General features: G+C 35.5%; 1 protein-coding gene across 1 annotated transcript in view; it reads right to left on the bottom strand.

Moving 5' to 3' along the window:
- The window catches only part of LOC144450678 (titin-like), a 450,019-nt gene that overhangs the window by 408,427 nt on the left and 16,692 nt on the right, over positions 1-24,900 (bottom strand). The window contains exon 3 of the mRNA XM_078141331.1: positions 1,202-1,393. Coding sequence (XP_077997457.1) covers positions 1,202-1,393 — 192 coding nt within the window. The remainder of the gene's footprint in view (positions 1-1,201; positions 1,394-24,900) is intronic.

The following is a 24,900-nucleotide window of genomic DNA, read 5'->3' as shown; positions in this document are numbered from 1 at the left end:
ATACTTTAAATCACCACATAAAGATATAAATTCACAATAAAACTGTATGCTGTACTTGCAGCAAGGCTTGGTGTATAGTAAACCAGACTTGGTCACATTCCTTCACATAGGCAGTCTGTCATTACTACATCTACTCTAGACTATTTATCTGCACTGTTTAAAATTATGGGTCCACAAATTACAAATACTTCCTGCACTTGACAATTTCCACAAAACAAATTCAGTACATGTGAGTGGTACTTTCACCTATATGCTATTTTTAGTAAAAAATTCTAAAATGTTGCCATGGTTTCCCCTTTAATAGAGGACAGAAGTATGTCAAATAGCCGACTAGAAAGATGATCAAACTACAGCAGATGCAATTAATGTGTTACCATTTTATGATTTTCAATTTTATAACATAGTCACATTCAATCCAGTTAAAAGTCCACAAAAATGTTGACATGTAAACAACTAAACGCCATCTCAGGATTTCGAAATGACCGTGGAAAAATGACCATGTAAGGTACGCCATAATGGAGTGCCCTCACATGACGTATCTTACAGTCTAGGAATAACCTAAATATCACATCATGGGGTATTTTGACTACTGCCCTTAAAGTTTAGGTCTGAATACACAACTGTCAGTGAAATGCTAGGTGAGAAGGGAGATGATAGTCAAAATCCCCACAAGCTGACACTAGGCAACTTTGGTGAGAAAGAAATAGCTGAGAAGTGAACTCCAATGGGTGGGTGCAGATTGATTGATACTAAAAGTAGTACCAGTATAATACAATAACTCTTACCTCTTGAGTACTTTAATGGAAGGTTACTGACTGATGTAATAATGTAATGTGTCTTGTCAACATTTGTTTGTAAAATGAAGTATTATAGTAACTGTTACATCTTGAACACTTTGATGGAAAGTCACTGACTTGTCGAGATATGTACGTCTGTCTTGGCAGCATTTGTTAGTAAACTGTACTTGTTTGTAAAATGAACTATTACAGAAACTTTTATTTTCATCTTGCATACATTGATGGAACGTCACTGACTTGTCTAGTAATACACAAGTGTCTTGGCAGTATTTGTTTGTAAAATGAAATATTATAGTAATTGTTACATCTTGCGCACTTTTTTGGAAAGTCACTGACTGATCCAGTAATACACAAGTGTCTTGGCAGCATTTGTTTGTAAAATGAAGTATTTTAGTAACTCTTACCTCTTGAGCACTTTGATGGAAGGTCACTGACTGGTCCAGTAATGTACGTCTGTCTTCAAGCTGTGCATTTAGATCTTTCCAGGCTTCACCCAGAGATTCTGCCATAGCTTCATACACTTCATTGTAGGCTTGTTGTGATGCTATCAATGTATCTGCTTGTGTCAAAAGTGAATTGATTTGTTGCTGTTTTGCCTGAAAAAACAATCAAAATAGATACTCATAATTAGTATTGAGTTTGTTTTACAGAGTTTTGTCTGTAAATAAATTTATAAGATATTTAGAAACTAACTAAGTTGAGCATATGGGTGACTGTAACAAGAAGTGTTTTCAATATAAATAAATAAATTTGTAAGAGAATTAGAAACTAACTGAGTTGAACACATGGATCACTGTGACATGTAGTTTTGATTACATACCAGGGTTTCAATCCCAGGGTTTCACATTAGTGTTATCTTATCATTGGAGCCATGAGGATTAATGGGATCATTCATTTGTTCAGGACCACCATTTTCTATAGCTCTGACAGACAACTATCCTAATCTGAACTGGGCCTTTAAAGACCCATGATTCAATCCCAGGTTCTCACATTAGTGTTATCTTATCACTGAAGCCATGAGGATTCCCATTGGATAATTCATTCATTCAGAATCACCATTTTCTATAGCTCTGACAGACAACTGTTTTACACACTCAAAGTTTTATCCCAGTTGGGTCTTCAACTTGCTCCTTTTATTCAAAAATATTCTTTTTCTTTTGCCATCTCAGTATTCCCAATAATTAACATTTCAAGGTTTAACAATTTCACCTACTTGGAACCCTTTGTAAAATCACTGGTTAGACATATTAAAGTTTATAGATTTGTAAGAAGATTCACTCATTTGGAATAAACAAATCATATTGTAATATCATAAGAGTATGGTAAGTATTATTCTGACTTGTGTCTTGAATCACTTATTTGCATACAAAATCACATTTTATGGTGTTATTTCAATCACAGTCCATAGCTGTGAACTCTCCTCAATGACCTTAAATGACCTGATATGACCTCCTGTGACCTATAGGTGACCTTGTACTACATTCCATAATCACCTGTTTGACATACTTGGTGCATTTCAAACCTTGTCTCAAGTGTACTGACTTAATTTTAAACACCTCTTTCAAAATTTTATGATGTGATATAGTGGTTCTTAGTTGTATGTTGTTCCAATTTTATCTTGTTTTTTTTTTATTGCTACGCACTCATGATTTGTGGAATTACATTAAACTTTGTTTTGTTCCAGTTTATTTTGTTTGTTTTGTGCTTTAATATGTTATTCAACTTTGCCATTCCAATTTTACTTTGTGGGTTGTCCATGTTACGGTTAACATTGTTTGAACCAGACATTCTAGTGATTTCAGTAATACTATGTATCCTCCAGTAGCTCTGTGCAGCAGATGAAAGTTGCTTGTATACTTTTTTTATGTTCTTCAATAGTGAGCCTTGTATTTTTCATTACATCTTTTTCATGAATTGTACCATACCACACTCTTTGCTAGTGTGTGTTGAGTATAATAAAGATTGATTGATCGAACATAAACATAATACGAATATTTAGCACAAATGTAAAAGAAATGAAATGTATACTCCTGTTTTAATACATGATTAAACACAAACACAGACTCTGAGAGACAGAAATGAAAGTTCATTCTCCAAAACCCTGTCATTCTCAAAACTCTACTCTGCTTACTCTATTCTCCAAAACCCCATCATTCTCAAAACTCTACTCTGATTACCCACCACTCTATTCTCCAAAACCCCATCACTCTCAAAACTTTACTCTGATTACAAAACCCCGTCACTCTCAAAACTCTACTCTGCTTACCCACCACTCTATTCTCCAAAACCCTGTCACTCTCAAAACTCTACTCTGCTTACTCTATTCTCCAAAACCCCATCACTCTCAAAACTTTACTCTGATTACAAAACCCCATCACTCTCAAAACTCTACTCTGATTACCCTCCAAACTCTATTCTCCAAAACCCCATCACTCTCAAAACTCTACTCTGATTACCCACCAAACTCTATTCTCCAAAATCCCATCACTCTCAAAACTCTACTCTGATTACCCTCCAAACTCTATTCTCCAAAACCCCATCACTCTCAAAACTCTACTCTGATTACCCTCCAAACTCTATTCTCCAAAACCTAGTCACTCTCAAAATTCTACTCTGATTACCCTCCAAACTCTATTCTCCAAAATCCCATCACTCTCAAAACTCTATTCTGATTACCCTCCAAAGTCTATTCTCCAAAACCCCATCACTCTCAAAACTCTACTCTGATTACCCTCCAGACTCTATTCTACAAAACCCCATCACTCTCAAAACTCTACTATGCTTACCCTCCAAACTCTATTCTCCAAAACCCCATCACTCTCAAAACTCTACTCTGATTACCTTCGAAACTCTATTCTCCAAAACCCCGTCACTCTCAAAACACTACTCTGATTACCCTCCACTCTATTCTCCAAAACCCCGTCACTCTCAAAACGCTACTCTGATTACCCTCCAGACTCTATTCTCCAAAACCCCATCACTCTCAAAACTCTACTCTGCTTACACACCCCACTCTATTCTCCAAAACCCCATCACTCTCAAAACTCTACTCTGCTTACCATCCAGACTCTATTCTCCAAAACCCCATCACTCTCAAAACTCTACTCTGCTTACACACCCCACTCTATTCTCCAAAACCCCATCACTCTCAAAACTCTACTCTGATTACCCTCCAGACTCTATTCTCCAAAACCCTGTCACTCTCAAAACTCTACTCTGCTTATCCACCACTCTATTCTCTAAAACCCCATCACTCTCAAAACTCTACTCTGATTACCCTCCAGACTCTATTCTCCAAAACCCCATCACTGTCAAAACTCTACTCTGATTACCCTCCAGACTCTATTCTCCAAAACCCCATCACTCTCAAAACTCTACTCTGCTTACCCTCCAAACTCTATTCTCCAAAACCCCATCACTCTCAAAACACTACTCTGATTACCCTCCAAACTCTATTCTCCAAAACCCCATCACTCTCAAAACTATACTCTGCTTACCCTCCAGACTCTATTCTCTAAAACCCAATCACTCTCAAAACTCTACTCTGATTACCCTCCAAACTCTATTCTCCAAAACCCTGTCACTCTCAAAACTCTACTCTGATTACCCTCCAAACTCTATTCTCCAAAACCCTGTCACTCTCAAAACTCTACTCTGATAACCCTCCAGACTCTATTCTCCAAAACCCCATCACTCTCAAAACTCTACTCTGATAACCCTCCAGACTCTATTCTACATATGCAACTGGGTCTAAGTACTTAGTATATTTTCAGATGTGACTTGACACCAATCACATCAAAATGATCAAATTTCACAGCTACACATACTTGCTGTAATTGTTTGGTAGGCCTGGTAACACCTGCCCTACATTCCATCCTATACACTTTTGCATATAGTGCAAGTACCAGGGTATTGCACCCCACCTCACCCCCACACCATCTTGTAGCTTGTACCCTTAAAAATCGCATCTCCCTCAACCAAGGGTCTAGGTAATCGATAAATCATGATTATTCAATATGGCTACAATGTGACAAGAATGTTTACACTACTAGTAATCTAGTCATGTTTACGTATGGAATAGTACATTTCATGTTAGTGGTTGGGGGAGGAGGGGTACTCTCCAAATTTTCTGACTGTGGTATGCGGCCCACATTCAAAACATCTGACCATATCAAATAGTTTGCACATTCCCTATCTATTTAGTAATATATTTTTATTTATTTATTCACCACAAAACCATGAAAGCTGTTTTAAGCTTGCCACACAAAATAGAATAAAACAAAGTAGACAAATAAATACAAAATAAAACTTTAGAAATCATGACAAACAAACAAAACAACAACAAAACAACAAAACAACAAACAAAGCAACAACAACAACAACAACAACACTAGGAAATAGAGTCAAACTAGTTGTGCACCAAAACAAGTTTTTTCTGAGAAAACTCTCGAACCCTATTTAAATCTATCTTTGTTTCATCCCAAACTGAGGTGGGAAAATCCTTCAATACTAGTAAACGGGACACATTCCACTGAACTTGAAGTATGGGAGATTATTGGCATTATCCAGATGACTCAATGAATGATGTCACTTTTTACAATTTATAACCTAATCTGGAACACAAACACTGATTACCAATACTCAAAAAACAAAAACAACGAACTCTAAATATCCCAAATGGTATGTATTCTTTTGAGAGATTTTCCATTACAATATAGACACACATTGAAAGAAACTCTAAAACCTACTTTTAAAGTTTCTCATTCGTATTTTGAATGGTATGTGCTCTATTTTTGCTACAAGAAAAGTTTACAATTTTAAGATGTTCAACTCATTCCAAGAGACTAATTTTTGCATATGAGTCGAGTAGTAGTGCATTATGCTAACGAAGAAGACATGTTTAATAGCCTATATCAAGTAGTTTAATCTTTTTCATTCTCAAATTAAAAAGGTGCTCGGGAGTTGCAAATAATCAGTAAACTCAGAAACTTGCTAATATTGTTCTTGGAGAATGTGACCTTTGACCCATGCAAATGTACCGAATACATCGTTACCAGTGTTTTGCACAATTTTGTACAGTGGGATCACTTTGTCACTACATTTTACAATACAGGGTTACATGGATACATTTTGTACAAAATGTGATACTTTGTTACCAGTGTTTGCACACTACAACTGCAGCACTTCTGTATAATTGTTATTCTGTCATTATACTTTAAGATGTTTTGGATACATTTTGTACAAAATGTGATACTTTGTTACCAGTGTTTGCACATTACAAACTATCACATCTGTACAATGAATCACTTTATCACTTGTTCTTAACAGTACATAATAATTTGGATACATTTTGTACAAAATGTGATACATTGTTACCAGTCTTTTATACACAACAAATTACAGCACTTCTATACAATGGCTATGGCTTCATAACTGTAGCTGTAGTATTACAATACATTGTAGTTTAGAGTTCCAATTACATGGCTTGACACACCAATAATAAAGTCACAATACTGGCATTACATAAACAGTTTATATAGTCTATTGTTTTCTTCTCCCTCTGGCTACAACTCAAACTCTTGTTAGTTGTAACTATCTATTTGGTTTAGTTTACAAAGTTTTCTTTTCATGTTGTTTTATTTTCTTTACCGGCTTGGGACATCTTTTCAAAGCATTCTAATTTGTGCACCTTTGCTTTGAAATCCAACACCGTTAAAAAGTTTGTTATTTTTCACCCTGTTAGGTAGTTTACAGACAATGTCTATGGGTTGATATAGTATTAGCCTTGCCAAGTGTTGGAGGGGATCTACATGCCTACTCCGAATTGATGCCCCTAGCCAGGCCAATCTACAAGAATAACACAACTTGCTAAGTTTTCAACCATTTGTGACAGATGGGGAGAGGATCATCTACTGAGAAGTTAAAATACTAGTCTGGTACTTTTAACATGTATGATAAAATCTGGTAAATTTCAAAGCTATGTCGAATTGTTCCTAGAACTCTGATAATGTTTGGGAGCACAGGTAAATTCTACTTTAATTCACTATAAAAATCTGTGATTTTAGCTAAAATGTACATGTTCATTTGTAAGTGTGAAGAGTGACTGCAAGGTTGCTCTATCAAGTATCATGTATGTAGATAGCCTGTCTAGGAGACTTGTCATTGACTTCCTGCAATTAGAATCCAGGCAATCACTTGTCACACATGTAACTGGGCGTCAATAACCAGGCAATCACCTGTGTACATGGTTGACAATAACCAGGCAATCACATTTGTAACTGGATGTCAATAACCAGGCAATCACCTGTAACTGGTTGTCAATAACCAGGCAATCACCTGTAACTGGTTGTCAATAACCAGGCAATCACCTGTTAAACTGTGTACAGTTAGGTTACATTGTGTTACATAACAGACACCTTATATCTTGAGATTGCTGAGTTGACATGGACATGTATTATTGTACAACACAACTCATACATATCTAAAAATACATCCCTGATAACAAATCTAGGCAAACATCACCACAGTCTAAATATTTTCTCAAAGGTTTACCACTGCTATACCTTTACTATAAACATACTTTGAATGCTATGCTAGGTTTGATTTACATTCTAAAACTGGTCTGATACTTCTAAGAAGTCAACTTGAGTAAACATTCTCCATAGAGATCTACTGGCATCTATTTGGTATGAATGCAAGGAATTGGCTTGCTTGCCAACTTTTCTTTGTAAAAGGAGTAAGGTCTCAGACAAGCAAGGAATATGATTATACACACACACAACAGTTACCTTGTTCTTGTTCTCTGTGATGGTCAAATAAATAGTGGATCCAAATTTCTAAAAACAGCCAACAACTTTGTACATATTTTGTGTGAATGCAAGGAATATTATTACACACACAACAGTTGCATTGTTTTTGTTCTCTGTGATGGTCAGATAAATAGTGGATCCAAATTTCTAAAAACAGCCAACAACTTTGTACATATTTTGTGTGAATGCAAGGAATATTATTACACACACAACAGTTGCCTTCTTGTTTTGCTGATAGGCAGATGAACAGTGGATTCACACAGATACAAAATTTCTAAAAACTCCAAACAACTTTGTACATATCTGGTACAAATGCAAGGAATATGCTACTCACACACCAGTTGCCTTGTTGTTGTTGTCTTGATGATCAGATGAAGAAAAGATCCATACAACTTGTATCACCAGGACAAAACTTCTACAAAATTCACAACAACTTTGAAACTGGTCTCAAGGAAGGGTTGCTATATCTACTTTCCAATGCATTATGTATAACAAACTCTAATACAGACTGCTTCCAATATTTCATAAAATCCTAATTCCTGGTGTAAGTAGTGTATGTGTACCTGGAGTAAATCTACTGAACTTGATCAGACTATCAATGGAGTACTAACTATTCAATCTGATTTGCATTGCAGACTACCCAATCAGGGCAAGGCAGTGAAGCGCAAACATAGAACATGGCCACTAATGATTACAAACCACTGATTACTACAAATGAAACCCAACACATCACATGCATCAAGGAACGCCGAAATGCTCCTTATCTTAATACCTTGATTCCAATTATTCACATCATTTCTTTTCCAGTAACAGTATCATACTATGATAGCATAGTAGAGTGTGTAGAGTAAACCAGTCACACTTTCTTGATTTTTAGATACTCTACAGACATACTTCTCATTGTTTCTATTGTTCAACCATAGACCCTACACAAAAGGGTCTATTGTTCAACCATAGACCCTACACAAAAGGGTCTATTGTTGAAACATAGACCCTAAACAAAAGGGTCTATTGTTCAACCTGGTATTATTGAATCAGACAAACACTTCTCTATTGTTTGTTACCTGAGTCCAAATTTACAAAAGATCTAACCCATTCACAGCTATGTAGATGCCTTGTTTCTACTCATTATCACAAAGACAACTAGACTACACACCTATTGAGGCCAAATCTTATGAAAAGTTTAATCCATTCACAGCTATGCAGATGACGTATTTCCTCCCATCATCATGAAAACACTCGACTCCTCTTATTTGTTACCTGAGTCCAAACTTACAAAAGATCTAATCCATTCACAGCTATGTAGATGACTTTTTTTCTACTCATTATCACAAAGACACTAGACTACACACCTATTGAGGCCAAATCTTATGAAAAGTTTAATCCATTCACAGCTATGCAGATGACGTATTTCCTCCCATCATTATGAAAACACTCGACTCCTCTTTATTTGTTACCTGAGATCAAACTTACAAAAGTACTTTAATCTGTTCATAGCTATGCAGATGATGGGTTCTCCTCATTATTACACAGATACTATACTACACACCTCAAGTCCAACTTACAAAGCACTTTAATCTCTTCACAGCTATGCAGATGATGGGTTCTCCTCATCATTGTAAACAACACACCCTGAGTCCAAATTAACAAAAGGTTTAATCTGTTCACAGCTATGCAGATGAAGGGTTCCTTCCCATCATCATCAAAACGCTAGATGACACACCTCATCAGGTACCCAAGTCCAAACTTACACAACGCTTAATCTATTCACAGCTAAGTAGATGAAGAGTTCCTTCCCATCATCATCAAAATACTAGCCTGAAAGCATGTCAATTTCAAGGCTCTTTAGGTCTTTCAACTACTGTGAGACAGGGCAGTATGAATGCTAAGCTACGTAAATACTAAAACAGTGTTTTTTGCTAAAGTGCTGGAGCCCCAGTAATAGCGGAGGGAGGGGCCACTTCAGTGTACCCTCTAAGCCAATTTGATGCACCACTGATGCACACAATTTCTAGTGACACACCACAATTTGGTGTTCCCCTATATCTCTTACTATGTTTTGACTCACAAGAAATGCCAGTTTTTATCAGACAAAATTTGGCTATCATTTGAGGGCACACTGAGTGAATTGGTATAAAGTTTGCATAGATTCCAATACCTAGTACATACATTTGATGTGAAAACCAAGTAAACTATTAACCCTATGAACTCTAATATATTTTATCTACTTACCACCCTGACCAAAAGCACTAGTGGGAAACTGCATATACCTGGGGAACTCAAGTAAAATTTATCTTTCTACTACCATGGACAAAAACACTGGTAGGGAACCCAGGTATACCTGGGGAACTCAAGTAAAATTTACCTATCTGCGACAATCTTCTACTGACTGGAAAATTTCAGAAGTCACTGCACTAGTATTTTGCTACCCTTCAATGACAATATCACTCACCATTGATTTTATACTCACACACTTAAAGTTTAATTGTCTAGTTTGGTGCAAGTTTACTGTGAATTCATTACATTTTATGACAACCAATTCCATGGTTTTCATCTTTATGGCTGTCATTTGTCAATATTCAAACACACTGGTTTCTAAAAGAATGTGATGTAAAGTTTAACTGAAAATGTATTTATTGCAAAGAATTTATCACCACAACAGTAATAGTAAACAATTTGATTCTTTACAATAAAGTTAACTTATGATCCTCTTTCTGTGTTATATTTTGACCTAAATCACCAAACCAATGACACTATTTGTTATACCACACACAAGTCAAGTTGTAAGCATTAGAGTAGAAAATATGGGAATTATACCCTGGTTATTCTATGTCACAACAGCGTGCGTCTACATCATTGCTTCTGCTGAGCATGAAATTCTTGGTGCCTGCAATAGAATGCTACCACCTAGGTTTGTCATAAAAATAACAACTTTGATTTCTTGGTCGACACTGACACTACAGCTTCTGCTCCACACACCACACACGCATTACTATATATAGGCACACATGAGAATAAGTCGACCTTCTGTTCTATTTTGACCCTCTAGCATGAAGTGAAATGCTATCATAGGTACAGAGGATCGAGTCAAAATGCTATCACAGGTACCAAGAATTGAGTCAAAATTTTCAAAATCACCATTAATTTTTCTTAAATTAGGCTTGCACAGGTATGGTAATATTTTCAATAATGCTCATAACTTAAGAGTTCTGTTTTATAAATTAATAAGAAATTCTTTTTTAACTCCTTTATTGCAGATTGACTGCTATTTACAATTTAGCATGGTGTAACCTGTCTACCAAAATAGTGGGAACAAATACCTAATTCTGATTCAACACCCTCTTTAATGTACAATTTACATCTTAATGAGAAATTACGTCTACAGTTCAAAAAACAAATACAATGAGGAGATAAGAGAGACCACATCTAACTAATCAAATCAGATAATACTTAGTTGATCAATACAAGGTTCCAACTCAAATAGGTGTTATACTTCGGTTAGTTAAAGGCCTATGATTCAATCCCAGGGTCTGATATTAATGTCATTTTGTCAGTGAAATCATACAAGAAGATAAGTCTAGAACTTATCCATGGCTTTGAAGCTCAAGATCTCTCTCTACGGGATGTAGAGATGATTCTACATGTATACATGAAGAGCATCTAGACTAGGACTACACTTTGTAACCAGTCCTTGGGAGCATCGTTTTGTATGTACCAATATCTACTAAATAATTGTACTAGAATCTCCTTGTACTGTGGGCCCTCATTGACTACATAGGGATAATCATTTGTTGATGTGTTACTGCGACTCCATGTTATTTCGATTTAGATTCCAGGCTACAAAATTGTTGTTCCCCTATTTCTTACTACATGTATAAAATATCTCTATTTTAGTAAAGGGCACACTAATCCTTAGCCACATACGTACATGATTTCTTTACTACCTGGATAAACGACTCTATTCTGACAAAACTAGTATCAGACAGACATAAATTCCAACACATACACACAGTTATCTGAAGAGATGAAGACAAACATAGTATATTGACCTTATACAACACAACTCTTCAACAAGGTTACCTAAACAACCAGTTATCAGGAAGATACTTTGAACAAAACAACCAGTTATCAGGAAGATACTTTGAACAAAACAACCAGTTATCAGGAAGATACTTTGAACAAAATATATATAGATATCCAAACAGTTTAATAGCTGTATTTTAACAAGAACCAAACAACTAGTCTTCAAAAAATACTGCACAAAATAAGTGTTGGGATAGGCAATAGTTATATATTAAGTAACAGGTTTTACTTCAACTATGTAACCAAAACAACCCTTCTATCAAACACTCCATACTCCATGACATGTCATAGCTGGTTGTAAACTCGTGAATGATAACCTTATGTCATATTGTGTTTGTAGCCTGGACAACTGGTATTGCTTTATCATTTGTTGGGTTGCACTAATCTCCAAGTTGTTTTTATTTAGGTTTTTCTTTTTAACTGTATATAAACTGAATCAAATTTTTTCCCTTGTGATCCTCTAATGTTCAAGTGAAAGCTGACCTATATCAGTGAAATAAAAACACATTAAAGGGTAACATTTTGTTAAAAACACACCTATTTGACTATCGGTACATTTGACTGTATACTGTAAAACGTAACAGCCTGGAATCAACAGTGAAGAAAAGGTTTATGTTTCCTATAGCCACATAAGCACAGGACAGCTAAGCATGGATCAGTATTTATCCTTCATAGCATACTGTTCTCAGTACTCGCCTAACTTTGGATCAGTCATACATTTGCCTAACTAAGCTATGCCATGTCAGTACCGGGGTGATAAAACTTGCCTAACTTGCCTAATGTGTTCTGGACAAACTTTTTTCTATGGTTCTACAAGACTACGGTTTTTCACACCTCAATTTTTTAATAATCAAAACAAGATATCCATCATACCATCATTTTTGACATAATTTCATTATATCTAACAGATGTGGGAATCACTATAAAAATAGACTGTGTTAAATGCCCTGTGTTTTGGATTAAAATTTAGATGTGAAAACAGTTGTCTGACAGAGCTATAGAAAAAGTAAGTCCACAACAAAAGAGTGACCTAATCTAACCCTTATAGATCCACTGATAAAGTAGCATGGAATGAAAGAACCTGGGACTGAAACCTTGGCCTTTAACCACATAGCCTACAGATATCTCAGCTAGATGTACAGACACATGTTTGTCCATCTGTAGACACTACTAACATGCCTTTCATTTTTACCTATCCTAATATGGCATTGTAGAGGCCTGACCACCAACACAGTTAGCTTGCTATTAATAAACACATTGTAAGATGAGATGCCATACTTTGCTATATCTGTACTATGGATATGAACACATGACATTTCATAAACCTTTGATTAAAAGTTCCAATTCTATGACACTTAATATTTAATTTATTTTCACATTATTTTATTTTTGTCGTTTACTTTTTGTTTATCATAAACAGGATTTTTGCCATACGTCGTAATTTTTTTCATATATTGCAATTTATTTATATGTATATAATATACATAAACTGTAAGATATGTCATGTTGTTCAGCCTTATTCAGGATTCTAAGCCTGAGTGATACAGCTGATATTATAGCATGAATATTGTCTCGTACAGACCAATGATTGTTTTCTTTCTTTGCCTATTCTATCTCTTTTATATTAGAAATTAGAATATTTCCTGTAACTTTTAATTTTGTGCACGTTTTCTATCTGTTCACCATATTTTTGAAAACTTGTAATTTCAACTGTCAAACTTGGTTGAATATATATAAACTAAAGTGAGGGGGGGGGGGGGGGGGCTGTTTTGTTTTTTGTGTTTTGTAAACACTGGCTAGCATTCAAAACAAAGTATTAATCTGTAGTAGGCCTAACATTATTTCAAACCAAAGTCTTATGGTTATTTGAATACTAGTCTAGAAGTTACCTGTGGTATCAAATCGCGGCTTTACCACAGAGATCTTGAGATTTGATGCCCCAGATAGCACTAGACTATCAAATATACCTTTTATGATGTAGACCTTGAATTAACACTTGTTAAGGTTTGACCTAAGCTCATACCATTTGATCAACTAACTCCAGCCCATCTGTCAATATCATAAATTATCTGTCATGAAACACACCATAGATGTCATTTTGTATAACAAATTGGACAAACAGCTGAGTTGTCCTGTAAAATTTTGTATAACAAATTGGACTGGTTGTCCGAAACATTTGTATAACAAATTGGACAAACAGTTGTCCTGACAGTTAAGAGTAACAACTTGGACAACTGGCTGTCTTAAAATACTGCATAACAACTTGGACATCTGGCTGTCTTCAAATTTTGTATAAGTTATAACAAATTGTACAAATGCTTGTCCTAAAATTTTATGTGGAATGGTTGTTGTAAACTTCTCTGTATGATAAATTAGCCATACAGTTGTCTTAAATCTATAAGCTTGTTGTCCTTGAGGTGTTCTATGTTAAACAATTACTTTGAATCTTATCTCTTACTGAGTCTTAGTCTGAGTTCATAAGATTGGCTTGTTCCTCTTATCTTTTTCCGATTGCAATACTTATTTTACAACAAATTTATTGACCCTGTAGAATTCAGTTTCAGGCATATACACTTTGCAATCGGTCTCTATCAAAATTTATTGACCTAGTAGGATTCAGCTTCAGGCATATACACTTTGCAGTTGGTCTCTATCTAAATTTATTGACCCATGATTCACCTTCAGCCATATACACTGTCAGTGGTCCAAATCTTAATTTAATGACCTTTCCCAGTCAAGTTAAAACAAATTGTTATTGGTCCATATCTAAATTTATTGACCCATGATTCACCTTCAGCCATAAAAAAAAATTGTTATTGGTCTATATCTAAATGTATTGCCCTGTGACTCATCTCATAAGCATATACACTGTGATTTCAATTAGTAATCATAGCAGGTTCTGACGTCAAATCATCTGGTCTATGGCTCTCATTGAACCAATGCAACCTTCTATAAAAAGACACATACCAGGGCCATCAGATATGTTTTCCTTCACATTCTTACTATATGCCAGTTATGATGATCATCAGGGATTGTCTGGCATGCAATCCAACATCAGTAATGTATTTCACTTGGACAAAACTTCAGTGAATGTTAATGTATTTGAGACCCATTTTGACCATCTTCATCTACTGAACCAGTCTAGTCGTCTCTGTAAGGCATGGCATGTCATGTATCCCTATCAGCCAACACTCACATGAAGAGAGGGCTATTTAGGGCTGAATGACAAGATGCACCATACAGTCAATTTCTGAACAAAAGAACGCCTTCTTTCAATATTAAACAAGCCATTGAGAATGACATAGTCCCCGCTATGATTGGGTTTTAAGGAATTAGCACTACTCTGATCACGCAACAACACTTGTGAACCTAAATCAAACAGACTTAGATATGTTGTGTCTGCTTGTCGGACATGGAACATGCCTACAACAATAAAGGATTGGTCAGGTATGGGGGATCATATCAATATGAAAATGGACATGCAAATGTATGTCATAGAACACTGTCCTAATACCAACTCTGAATGAGATCTGTTCAAGCATGTCTGAGTTATGGCTTTGGACATGGAAAATTCACAAACAAAATGGCTGCCAGGCAGCCATATTGGATCGTATCATGACGAAAATGGATATGCACATGTATGTCATAGAACACTATCCTAATACCAACTTCGAATGAGATATGTTCAAGCATGTCTGAGTTATGGCTTTGGACATGGAAAATTTGCAAACAAAATGGCTGCCAGGCAGCCATATTGGATCGTATCACAATGAAAATGGATATGCACATGTATGTCATAGAACACTGTCCTAATACCAACTTTGAATGAGATCTGTTCAAGCATGTCTGAGTTATAGCTTTGGACATGGAAAATTCACAAACAAAATGGCTGCCAGGCGGCCATATTGGATCGTATCATGACAACAATGAATATGCACATGTATGTCATAGAACACTGTCCTAATACCAACTCTGAATGAGATCTGTGTGAGCATGTCTGAGTTATGGCTTTAGACAGGGAAAATTCACAAACAAAATGGCTGCTAGGCGGCCATATTGGATCGTATCATAAAACAAATTGACGTGCATATGTATGCCATAGCATGTTGCCCCTGTACCAAGTTTGAAAAAAATCGGTACAGGCATCTCCAAGAAACGGCTGTGGACGGACGGACGCACGGACGCACGGACGCACGGACAGACGGAACCCAATCCATAAGTCCCCGTTCCGGACTTCGTCCGCGGGGACTAATTATATACTCAATGCTGTAACAATTGTAATTTGAGCATAGAGGGAAGTGGGGCACAGTTCTGTTGTATAACTTTTAGTGAGCAACTTTCAACTTATTAAATGTTAGAGGTCATGTATCCTGAAGTATACTAAATCACTTATATATAGGTATACTCGTACACATTATATGATGGTATAAATGTGCTAAAATAAATTATTGGTACGGATCTAATTATCATTTTCAACATTCAATAATGTGATGCATACTTGAACTCACATAAGTTTACATATAGTATATGTGATTCAATACATATCTGGGTGCAAACCAAGAGTGACTCATAAGGCCTACTAAAAAAATATTGTGTGGTTCCGGTTACCCAACCCCACCTAGTTTTTCACTGCCGAAACCTTTTTTTACATATTCGGTAAAAAAAATAATAAAATCACGAAAATTGTGAAGTCTCGTCAGAATAAGTGGATGTGGAAACTGACATCACCTTAAAAAGACAATATAATAAAACTGTTCTTCCAATCTGTAATGGTTGCACGTCTGATGATTTAATCTCATAATATGATTTAATTTCACACTATTGCATTAGTACTATCTTGGAGATTAAATAGGAATACTTTTATTCATTTATTTACTAACTTGTTCTATACAGTTCTACCAGACAACTGCCCCCACATTTTAATCCTATTCCATACTGGGCTTTTAAAGATCCATGATTTAATCTCATACCTTTGCATTAGTACTATCTTGGGGATTACATAGGAATACTTTTATTCATTACTAACGTGTTCTGTATAGATCTACTACAGACAACTGTTTTTACACCTAAGTTTTAAACCTAAACCAAACTGGGTCTTTAAATACATATTAGAAAGATATTCCAACACAAAATGAAATCGACTCCTTCAAGGGTCCACATCTCTAATAACTCTTCCTGACATTATATACTGTTATTTATCTTCACATCATAATATCTAGAGTCCGCCTACAAACCAATCATTAAATCACAGAATATGATCATACCATGAAACAAAACCCAGCCCTGAAACTGTCAGCAAGCAGTCCCGGCATCAAATAAATTTTTAGCATCCTATTTTTCCCATCATATGGTAAACTACTCAGTCAACTTTGAATAGTGACCCTTGGTGAAATGATCTGACTTCAGCCGTATAAATTTACATATCATATCACATAATTATCCTATAATGGTCTTTTCATGCCAAGACTTAGTCAGAAGAAAACAGATTTTTAAACCATAGACCGAGAAAGTTGTCAAATCTACTGACTACTTTTTGCTCTATTTATGCCAAGAATGAGTTCGTAGAAAACCGATTTTGAAAAAAAGTTGAAAAAGAATAATTGAAAGTGATCAAATCTATTATTTGCTTTTTGCTCTACTTACGCCAAAAGTGAATTAGTACTGTAGTAGAGAAAAGATTTTTCAAACCAAAGAAAGAGAATGTTTGAGAACTTGTCAAACTTATGATTTTTTTGGGTGTTATGTTGACAAATGATATGTATTCATTACTATTTTATTAACCATTTACACATAACATGTAAACAGTAAAGTTTTGATCATCAACTATTCGTCATTATAACCATACATAGGAGTGCAAATCAGATAGGCATTTACATTGTAATGACTTGGTTGCTGTAACTCTATGTAATTAAATTCTAAATTTAGGGTGTCAGGTTTTAAAGGGTTTAAGACCCAGTTCAGATTAGGATATACCCTTTCATTCCTAGAGACGACATTGGAATAAATAGAAACTTGATTGTAAGAACATTTTCCAAAATTTAAGAATATTACTTCATTGGGAAGTAATATTTCTTGAATTCTGATCTAAAATAAAGTTGATCTTTTTCCAAAAATTACAGAGAAACAAGAATTTTTGTTCAAAAATTTTGGAGGGAAAGTTTCTAGTCCTGAAAGGGTTAAGCTATAGGATTAATATGGTTCAGAACAAAAGAAAGATTTTATTCAATCCCTATAGCTCCACTGATAAGATAACAGTAATGTAAATCTGTGGTATCCAAATATTGAGGTTTAAGAAATAAAATCTTCTGAAATTATGAAACTTTCTTCTCACTTTTTCATAACACTTTTACTTGATATTGAAATGTCAGAGAATATCAACACCTCTACACATATGGTTCTACATAAATCATATATCAGTTTGTTTTGGGATATCAAATACACTACCGTACATTGAAGAGACCCCTGGATATCACTGGTTGAATTACAGCCAAAGAAAGTACGTAGTTGTCAGACTGGGAAGTATTTCTACCCTGGTTTTAACAATTAGAAGCAAAGAAGGGTTTCAGACTAGACTATTTCTACCCTGGTTTAACCAATTAAACTAAACTCAACTGAATACATTATCTCAGACCTGCTCACAGATGATTAAGTATGGAATCAACATTGTCCGTTCTGTAGAAGAGAGACAATGTCAGAACCAAGTCCCAACTATTACCCTGATTTTAACTAGGGGATCCTAGCCTGTCTACAGCACTGATCTGTAACTCTGATAGTTCTTGCAACTCATGGTATTCATACTCCAATAGCTATCAGAGTCACCTAACAGCATTGAATTCGTAGACAAGCAAAGTGGCCACAATTAAACATAGTATACATATCTCAAACCGGAAACCATCTCTACTCTGATTTTAACCTCCAAATGAAATGTATTGACCTCAGACCAGACATCACAATGACATACTTTGCCATACTTTGCCAAACTATGGAGCTGTTGAAATTGAAAACTATCTAATAAAACTTACGACCATTCTCTCACAATCTCAGCTTGGATTGACAAGACACATGCCTGGAGCATGTGATAGTTCTATTACTCTGAAGTGAGATATACTTGATATTGGACCTACCTAGAAACAATGCCCATTATACTGCATGCAGTGCAGGGCATACTATATCCTCCATTGTACAATACACAACAGCATGAATTCCAGGCTAATAGTTTTTCAGCTAGTTCTCAAAAACTAATTTTTACTAATTACCAGTCTGGTACATTGTTTTCATGTACAAGGCGGCATTTTAGCCACTACTTTTTTTTATTGCATTTTTGTTTTCAAGTGAAATAAGAGAAAATAAGTCTTTACACTTTAGTGAAAATTTCCAGGTTTACAGCATGGATTCCCATTCTACAGCATGGATTCCCTAACACTTTGGCTAATAGCATGTATGACTGACCTAACTAGCCAGACGTTCTGCTTCTGAACAGAATTAGTATACAGCACTGAACCATGTAGGTCCCTGGGGTGTACTTTCACAACCAATTAATATTCACTATCAGATCTGAGTCTCTCCTTGAGGGGAAGGTCTGTCTGTGTAGGGTCTATGATGTAAACAACACTTGGAGGTAACATGATGGCAATTATCTATGAGTTAATTAGAACCTAGGTGCTAATTATCTGTAATTGGTCATTAAATGGTGTCCTTAATTAGCATCTTGGCCTGCTATGAGGTCACTTCTAGGACTTCAAGCTCGGTCCTTGCTATTTAGTAGAACATAACAGTAACAGTATATATTGTGGGTATTGAGTGGTTACATAAGTGGACCAACCACTGCACCTTTCAGACTTGGTCCTCCCTATAGCTTGTCTAAGTCACTTTTAGTTTGGCCTTTCCTATCAGAACATATGTATATCTGTCACAACCTAATGTCTACAGCAGTATATTCCACTGAATCAATTCACTCTAAGGAGGGTAAATTTTGTCCTCCCCATTCATAGACTTAGTCACTTTGAGTTTGGTCCTTCCTATCACAACATATATGTACCACAATTAATGCCTATGGCAGTATATTCCACTGAATCAATTCTCTCTCAGGACAGTAAATTTGGTACTCCCTATTAATAGACTGTCTACGTACATCATGGATCTGTGCCTCCATTCACTATCCAAAACAATCGAAGTGGAGGTACACATCCAATGATGTAGTGAGACTATTTTTATCCTATTGGAAGTGTAAAGCTATTGCCTGTTTCAGAATTCAACTATCTCTTCAGTTTTGTTCTTGTTTGCGATGCTTTAACACAAGACACTGAAGATGCTGAATGGTTAAATGGAGTGAACATAATTAGGAGTCCTTGTAATGAGGTATTACATATTACAACAGCCTTTCTGCTATGATACCAAGTAAATCAAATGGAAACAAGAGGATTAACACGGCATTCATTTATCCATTCATTCATTCATTCATTCATCCATTCATTCATTCATCTATTCATTCATTTCTTCATTTATTCAAATTTGTTTGTTTATCTATCCATCTATCCATCTATCCATCTATCCAACCACCCCTCCCTCCATCCAACCATCCAACCAACCAACCAACCAACCATCCGTCCATCCACCCACCCACCTATGCACATTTTGAAACTATGACACAACTTTTGAGGTACCAACAACATTTTTCAAATGCTAGTCTCCAGACTTCTTTATATTTAACTCAATCACACTGTCAACCTAGAATTGCTTCTGAATAATAAACTTATGCATGTATACTGCAAATTTGCATTTTGTTCACTGACTTCAACGGCCTCATTTGTCAGACTACATCACTTTTAAAGTATACAAATGTTTACAAATATTAGAATTTTCTTTTAATCCTGAGCCCTATAATGACTGGTATTTTAAACAGCACATATTAATAGACTGTATGATTTATTACTATTACACATTCCTTACTTAACCCAAATCACTGATGCCTGGCCTTAAGTGACTGCATTTATTCTGTCAAACATTGACAGTTACATGTGTTTTGTTGATTTCAAATCTTCAGAATTAAATTACATGTGGCAATCTGAATCAGGGCAGAGAAAGACTGACAAGTTTTAGGTTTTTCTGTCATAAATAAGTACAAAAACTGAATTACAGGCCAAATTATGCTCATATCTTAAAGTACGGTATTTTTAGGATATGAAGATTCCACAAGAAGAAAATAACATATCTGTAGTAATTCAGTACAAAAAAGTTTGGATTTCTAACTAGGTTCATTGTTTTTGGCTAAGGTTGAGGAACTCTATTAACAGAAAAGCTGAAAGGGATAAAGGTGACATACTTTCTCATGCAATCTACCATAAATTTGTTTGGGAACTTGAGTAACATGACTTGGGAACCCACTACCAGCACTGGAATCATTCTATTTATACCATGCGTAACAAAAACACTTAAATTCATACTTTGTCGGTCTTTTTTAAGAAATTGACAATATATTTGTAGCAACCAAGTACAAATACAGTCAGGATTTTCAAACTATTAAATTCTACCTTCATAGCTACAAATTTTTTCAAGTAAAAATGGCCTTTTAGGTTCATAAACCTCTCTAACTGTTGTGTATATAGTTGATTTTCAAAGAAGTTATAAAGATTTTTTTTTTCATTCTAGATAAAACCTAACCAATTTAAATAAATATTTGAATTTAAACTTTATTTCAAAGGTGAAACTTCATAAATATTTTTAATCGAGTCATGACCTGGAGACAAATATATAAATATGTAACTTCTTTTCTACAATTTATTTCAAAGGTGGAACTTCATAAAATATTTTTAATGAGTCATCAACTGGATAACCCGTTGGGGCACTGTATAGTAGACCTAATAATGCATACAGCACTGTAGGGGGTCAGCAACACTATAGTATTAGTTATCCATCAATATCATATTACATATGTAATGAAATATTTATGTAGAGAGGTCATGAACTCTAGCCTAGGGATGGGAAATATCAAAATTAATAACAAGTTATTCATGAGGATACAAAACTTTCTAGTCCAATGATTAGCTACGAGTTGTGAAAATTACTTCATTCACTTTTTTTTAAGTCATCAGACACCAAACTCAAAACTTTCTAGTCCAACGATTAGCTATGAGTTGTGGCAATGACTTCATTCACTTTTTTTAAGTCATCAGACACCAAACTCAAAACTTTCTAGTCCAATGATTAGCTATGAGTGGTGGACATGACTTCATTCACTTTTTTTAAGTCATCAGACACCAAACTCAAAACTTTCTAGTCCAATGATTAGCTATGAGTGGTGGACATGACTTCATTCACTTTTTTTAAGTCATCAGACACCAAACTCAAAACTTTCTAGTCCAATGATTAGCTATGAGTTGTGGCAATGACTTCATTCACTTTTTTTTAAGTCATCAGATGCCAAATTCATCTATTAACTCATACACAAAACTTTCTAGTCCAATGATTAGGTATGAGTTGTGGACATGACTTCATTCACTTTTTTTGAAGTCATCAGGCACCAAATTCATCTATTAACTCGTACACAAAACTTTCTGGTCCAATGATTAGCTACGAGTTGTGAAAATTACTCCATTAAGAAAATTATTTCATGCACTTATTTTAAAGGAGGATGCCACAGCAAGTGATATAAAATTATAAATGGCTCACCAGATCTCAAAGCTTATAACAATACCATTATACTGGAGTGGTGTTTCAACCTATTTACTAGTCTAGTGCTATCTATGGCATGGAATCTCAGGATCTCTCTTTATGATAGTTTCATGCCACAGGAAGCTGTACATCCAGACTACATATTCTGTAGAACACAGAATGTTCAACTCCAAGGATTAGATATTATCAGAGAATTAAAATGAGTTGTGGAAATGACTTCATTGAGAAAGCCTAACTTGACACTAGTTGCATTCCATTTCTTCTGGGTTGAATAAATCTGTCTGGCAACTGACAAATTTTACTGGTCTTATCAATGAGTTTACTGGGGTCTTAATGTTAATGATGTAGGGTTTATAAATCAGGACTCTGTAAAAATACCTAGTCTATAGACACTGATTCCTGACACTTTACATATGTACATGTTTCATTTCTCAATTGTGTGTCTTGTATAGCCAGAATCCATGTTTTCCCTTTCTGTCTAGTCCTATACATGTATGTACATCGAATACAGATCTAGGGCTCTGCAAAGAGTAATCCTTTAAAACAGTGTGTTTTCAATCATGACTTCTTACTCCATACTTTGATTGCAATCTTTACTACCGTTGGTGAAATTTAGATAAAGTAAGTATTTTTTTTGGTAAGTTAGAATCCATGCTTTTTCTTTCTGTCTAGTCCTATACATGTATGTACATCAAATACAGATCTATGGGGCTGCAAATAGTAGCCCTTTAAAACAGCGTGTTTTAAATCATGACTTCTTTATCCATACTTTGATTGCAATTTGATTGAAATTTACAGAAAATAAGTATATTTTTGGGGTAAGTTAGAATCCATGCTTTTTCTTTCTGTACATCGAATACAGATCCACGGCTCTGTTGAGGGTAGTCCTTTAAAATAGTGTATTTTTAATCATGACTTCTTTCTCTGTACTTCCATTACAATGTTATGTCATACTACTATTGGTGAAATTTAGAGAAAATAAGTCTATTTTTTAGGTAAGCCAGAATCCATGCTTCTCCTTTATCTATATTCCATAACATACATCGAATACAGATCCAGAACTCTGTAGAGGGGAGTCCTGTAAATGTGTGTGTTTTTAACCACGACTCTTTTCTATGTACTTCCACTACAATCTTATAGTACTCTTTACTATTTCATTTTGATCAAATCCAACCCTGACTGCAGTGGTATGTGGAAAATGAGCTAAGCACTCGACCACCAACAACCCCATATTTGAATTTTGATGTATCCTACTACATTGTACAACACCACAGTCTGGCCCACAACTGAAATGATTTGACCCTAAGGTGACTTTATATGGTCATGTTACATTTGAGAGACAGGAATAAGTAACCACAGTCCTGACACATACTTCAGTGGTCATATACATGTACATATGCACCCTACTTCAATTCTATCTACCGGTACCAACAAGCCTTTCTACATCCCTGGATTTTGTGATTCCACCATAGTTCATAGTCTATCTACATGTACATCCCTGGATTTTGTGATTCCACCATAGTTCATAGTCTATCTACATGTACATCCCTGGATTTTGTGATTCCACCATAGTTCATAGTCTATCTACATGTACATCCCTGGATTTTGTGATTCCACCATAGTTCATAGTCTATCTACATGTACATCCCTGGATTTTGTGATTCCACCATAGTTCATAGTCTATCTACATGTACATCCCTGGATTCTGTGATTCCACCATAGTTCATAGTCTACCTACAGGTACATCCCTGGATTCTGTGATTCCACTATAGCTCATAGTCTACCTACAGGTACATCCCTGGATTCTGTGATTCCACTATAGCTCATAGTCTACCTACAGGTACATCCCTGGATTTTGTGATTCCACCATAGTTCATAGTCTATCTACATGTACATCCCTGGATTTTGTGATTCCACCATAGTTCATAGTCTATCTACATGTACATCCCTGGATTTTGTGATTCCACCATAGTTCATAGTCTATCTACATGTACATCCCTGGATTTTGTGATTCCACCATAGTTCATAGTCTATCTACATGTACATCCCTGGATTCTGTGATTCCACCATAGTTCATAGTCTATCTACATGTACATCCCTGGATTTTGTGATTCCACTACATTTGTTCATAGTCTGTCTATTATATCAATGGATTTGTGACTGCTACACACATTTGCTACATACATGTATAATGAATAAGTGTAGCAGATAATCAACAGATCAAGCTACCCATGTTCTGTACCTGTGTAGTGACATCAACAATCAACTGAGTAGACAGGCTATGAACGAGGATAACAGTTTCACAGACCCCACTAGTAGACACTCTGTACCAATCACACTGCAATCTCATCAAAAGTGCTAGCCAAAACGAATTCAAGACTACTCATGCTAATTGAAGGGGAAGAAATCTATTTACAACATGTTATGATCTAGACATGCACTTCACTGGTAAATTCAATTTAGAATGGTCAAGACATTGGTCAGTAACAACACTGGTATGGTCAATTTAATCCAGACTGTCCAGACATACACTTCACTGG

This window comes from Glandiceps talaboti, chromosome 20 (assembly GCF_964340395.1).
Source record: "Glandiceps talaboti chromosome 20, keGlaTala1.1, whole genome shotgun sequence".
Lineage (NCBI taxonomy): Eukaryota > Metazoa > Hemichordata > Enteropneusta > Spengelidae > Glandiceps > Glandiceps talaboti.
Note: the sequence above shows the minus strand (reverse complement) of the source record. Positions and strands in the feature narration are given on the sequence as shown.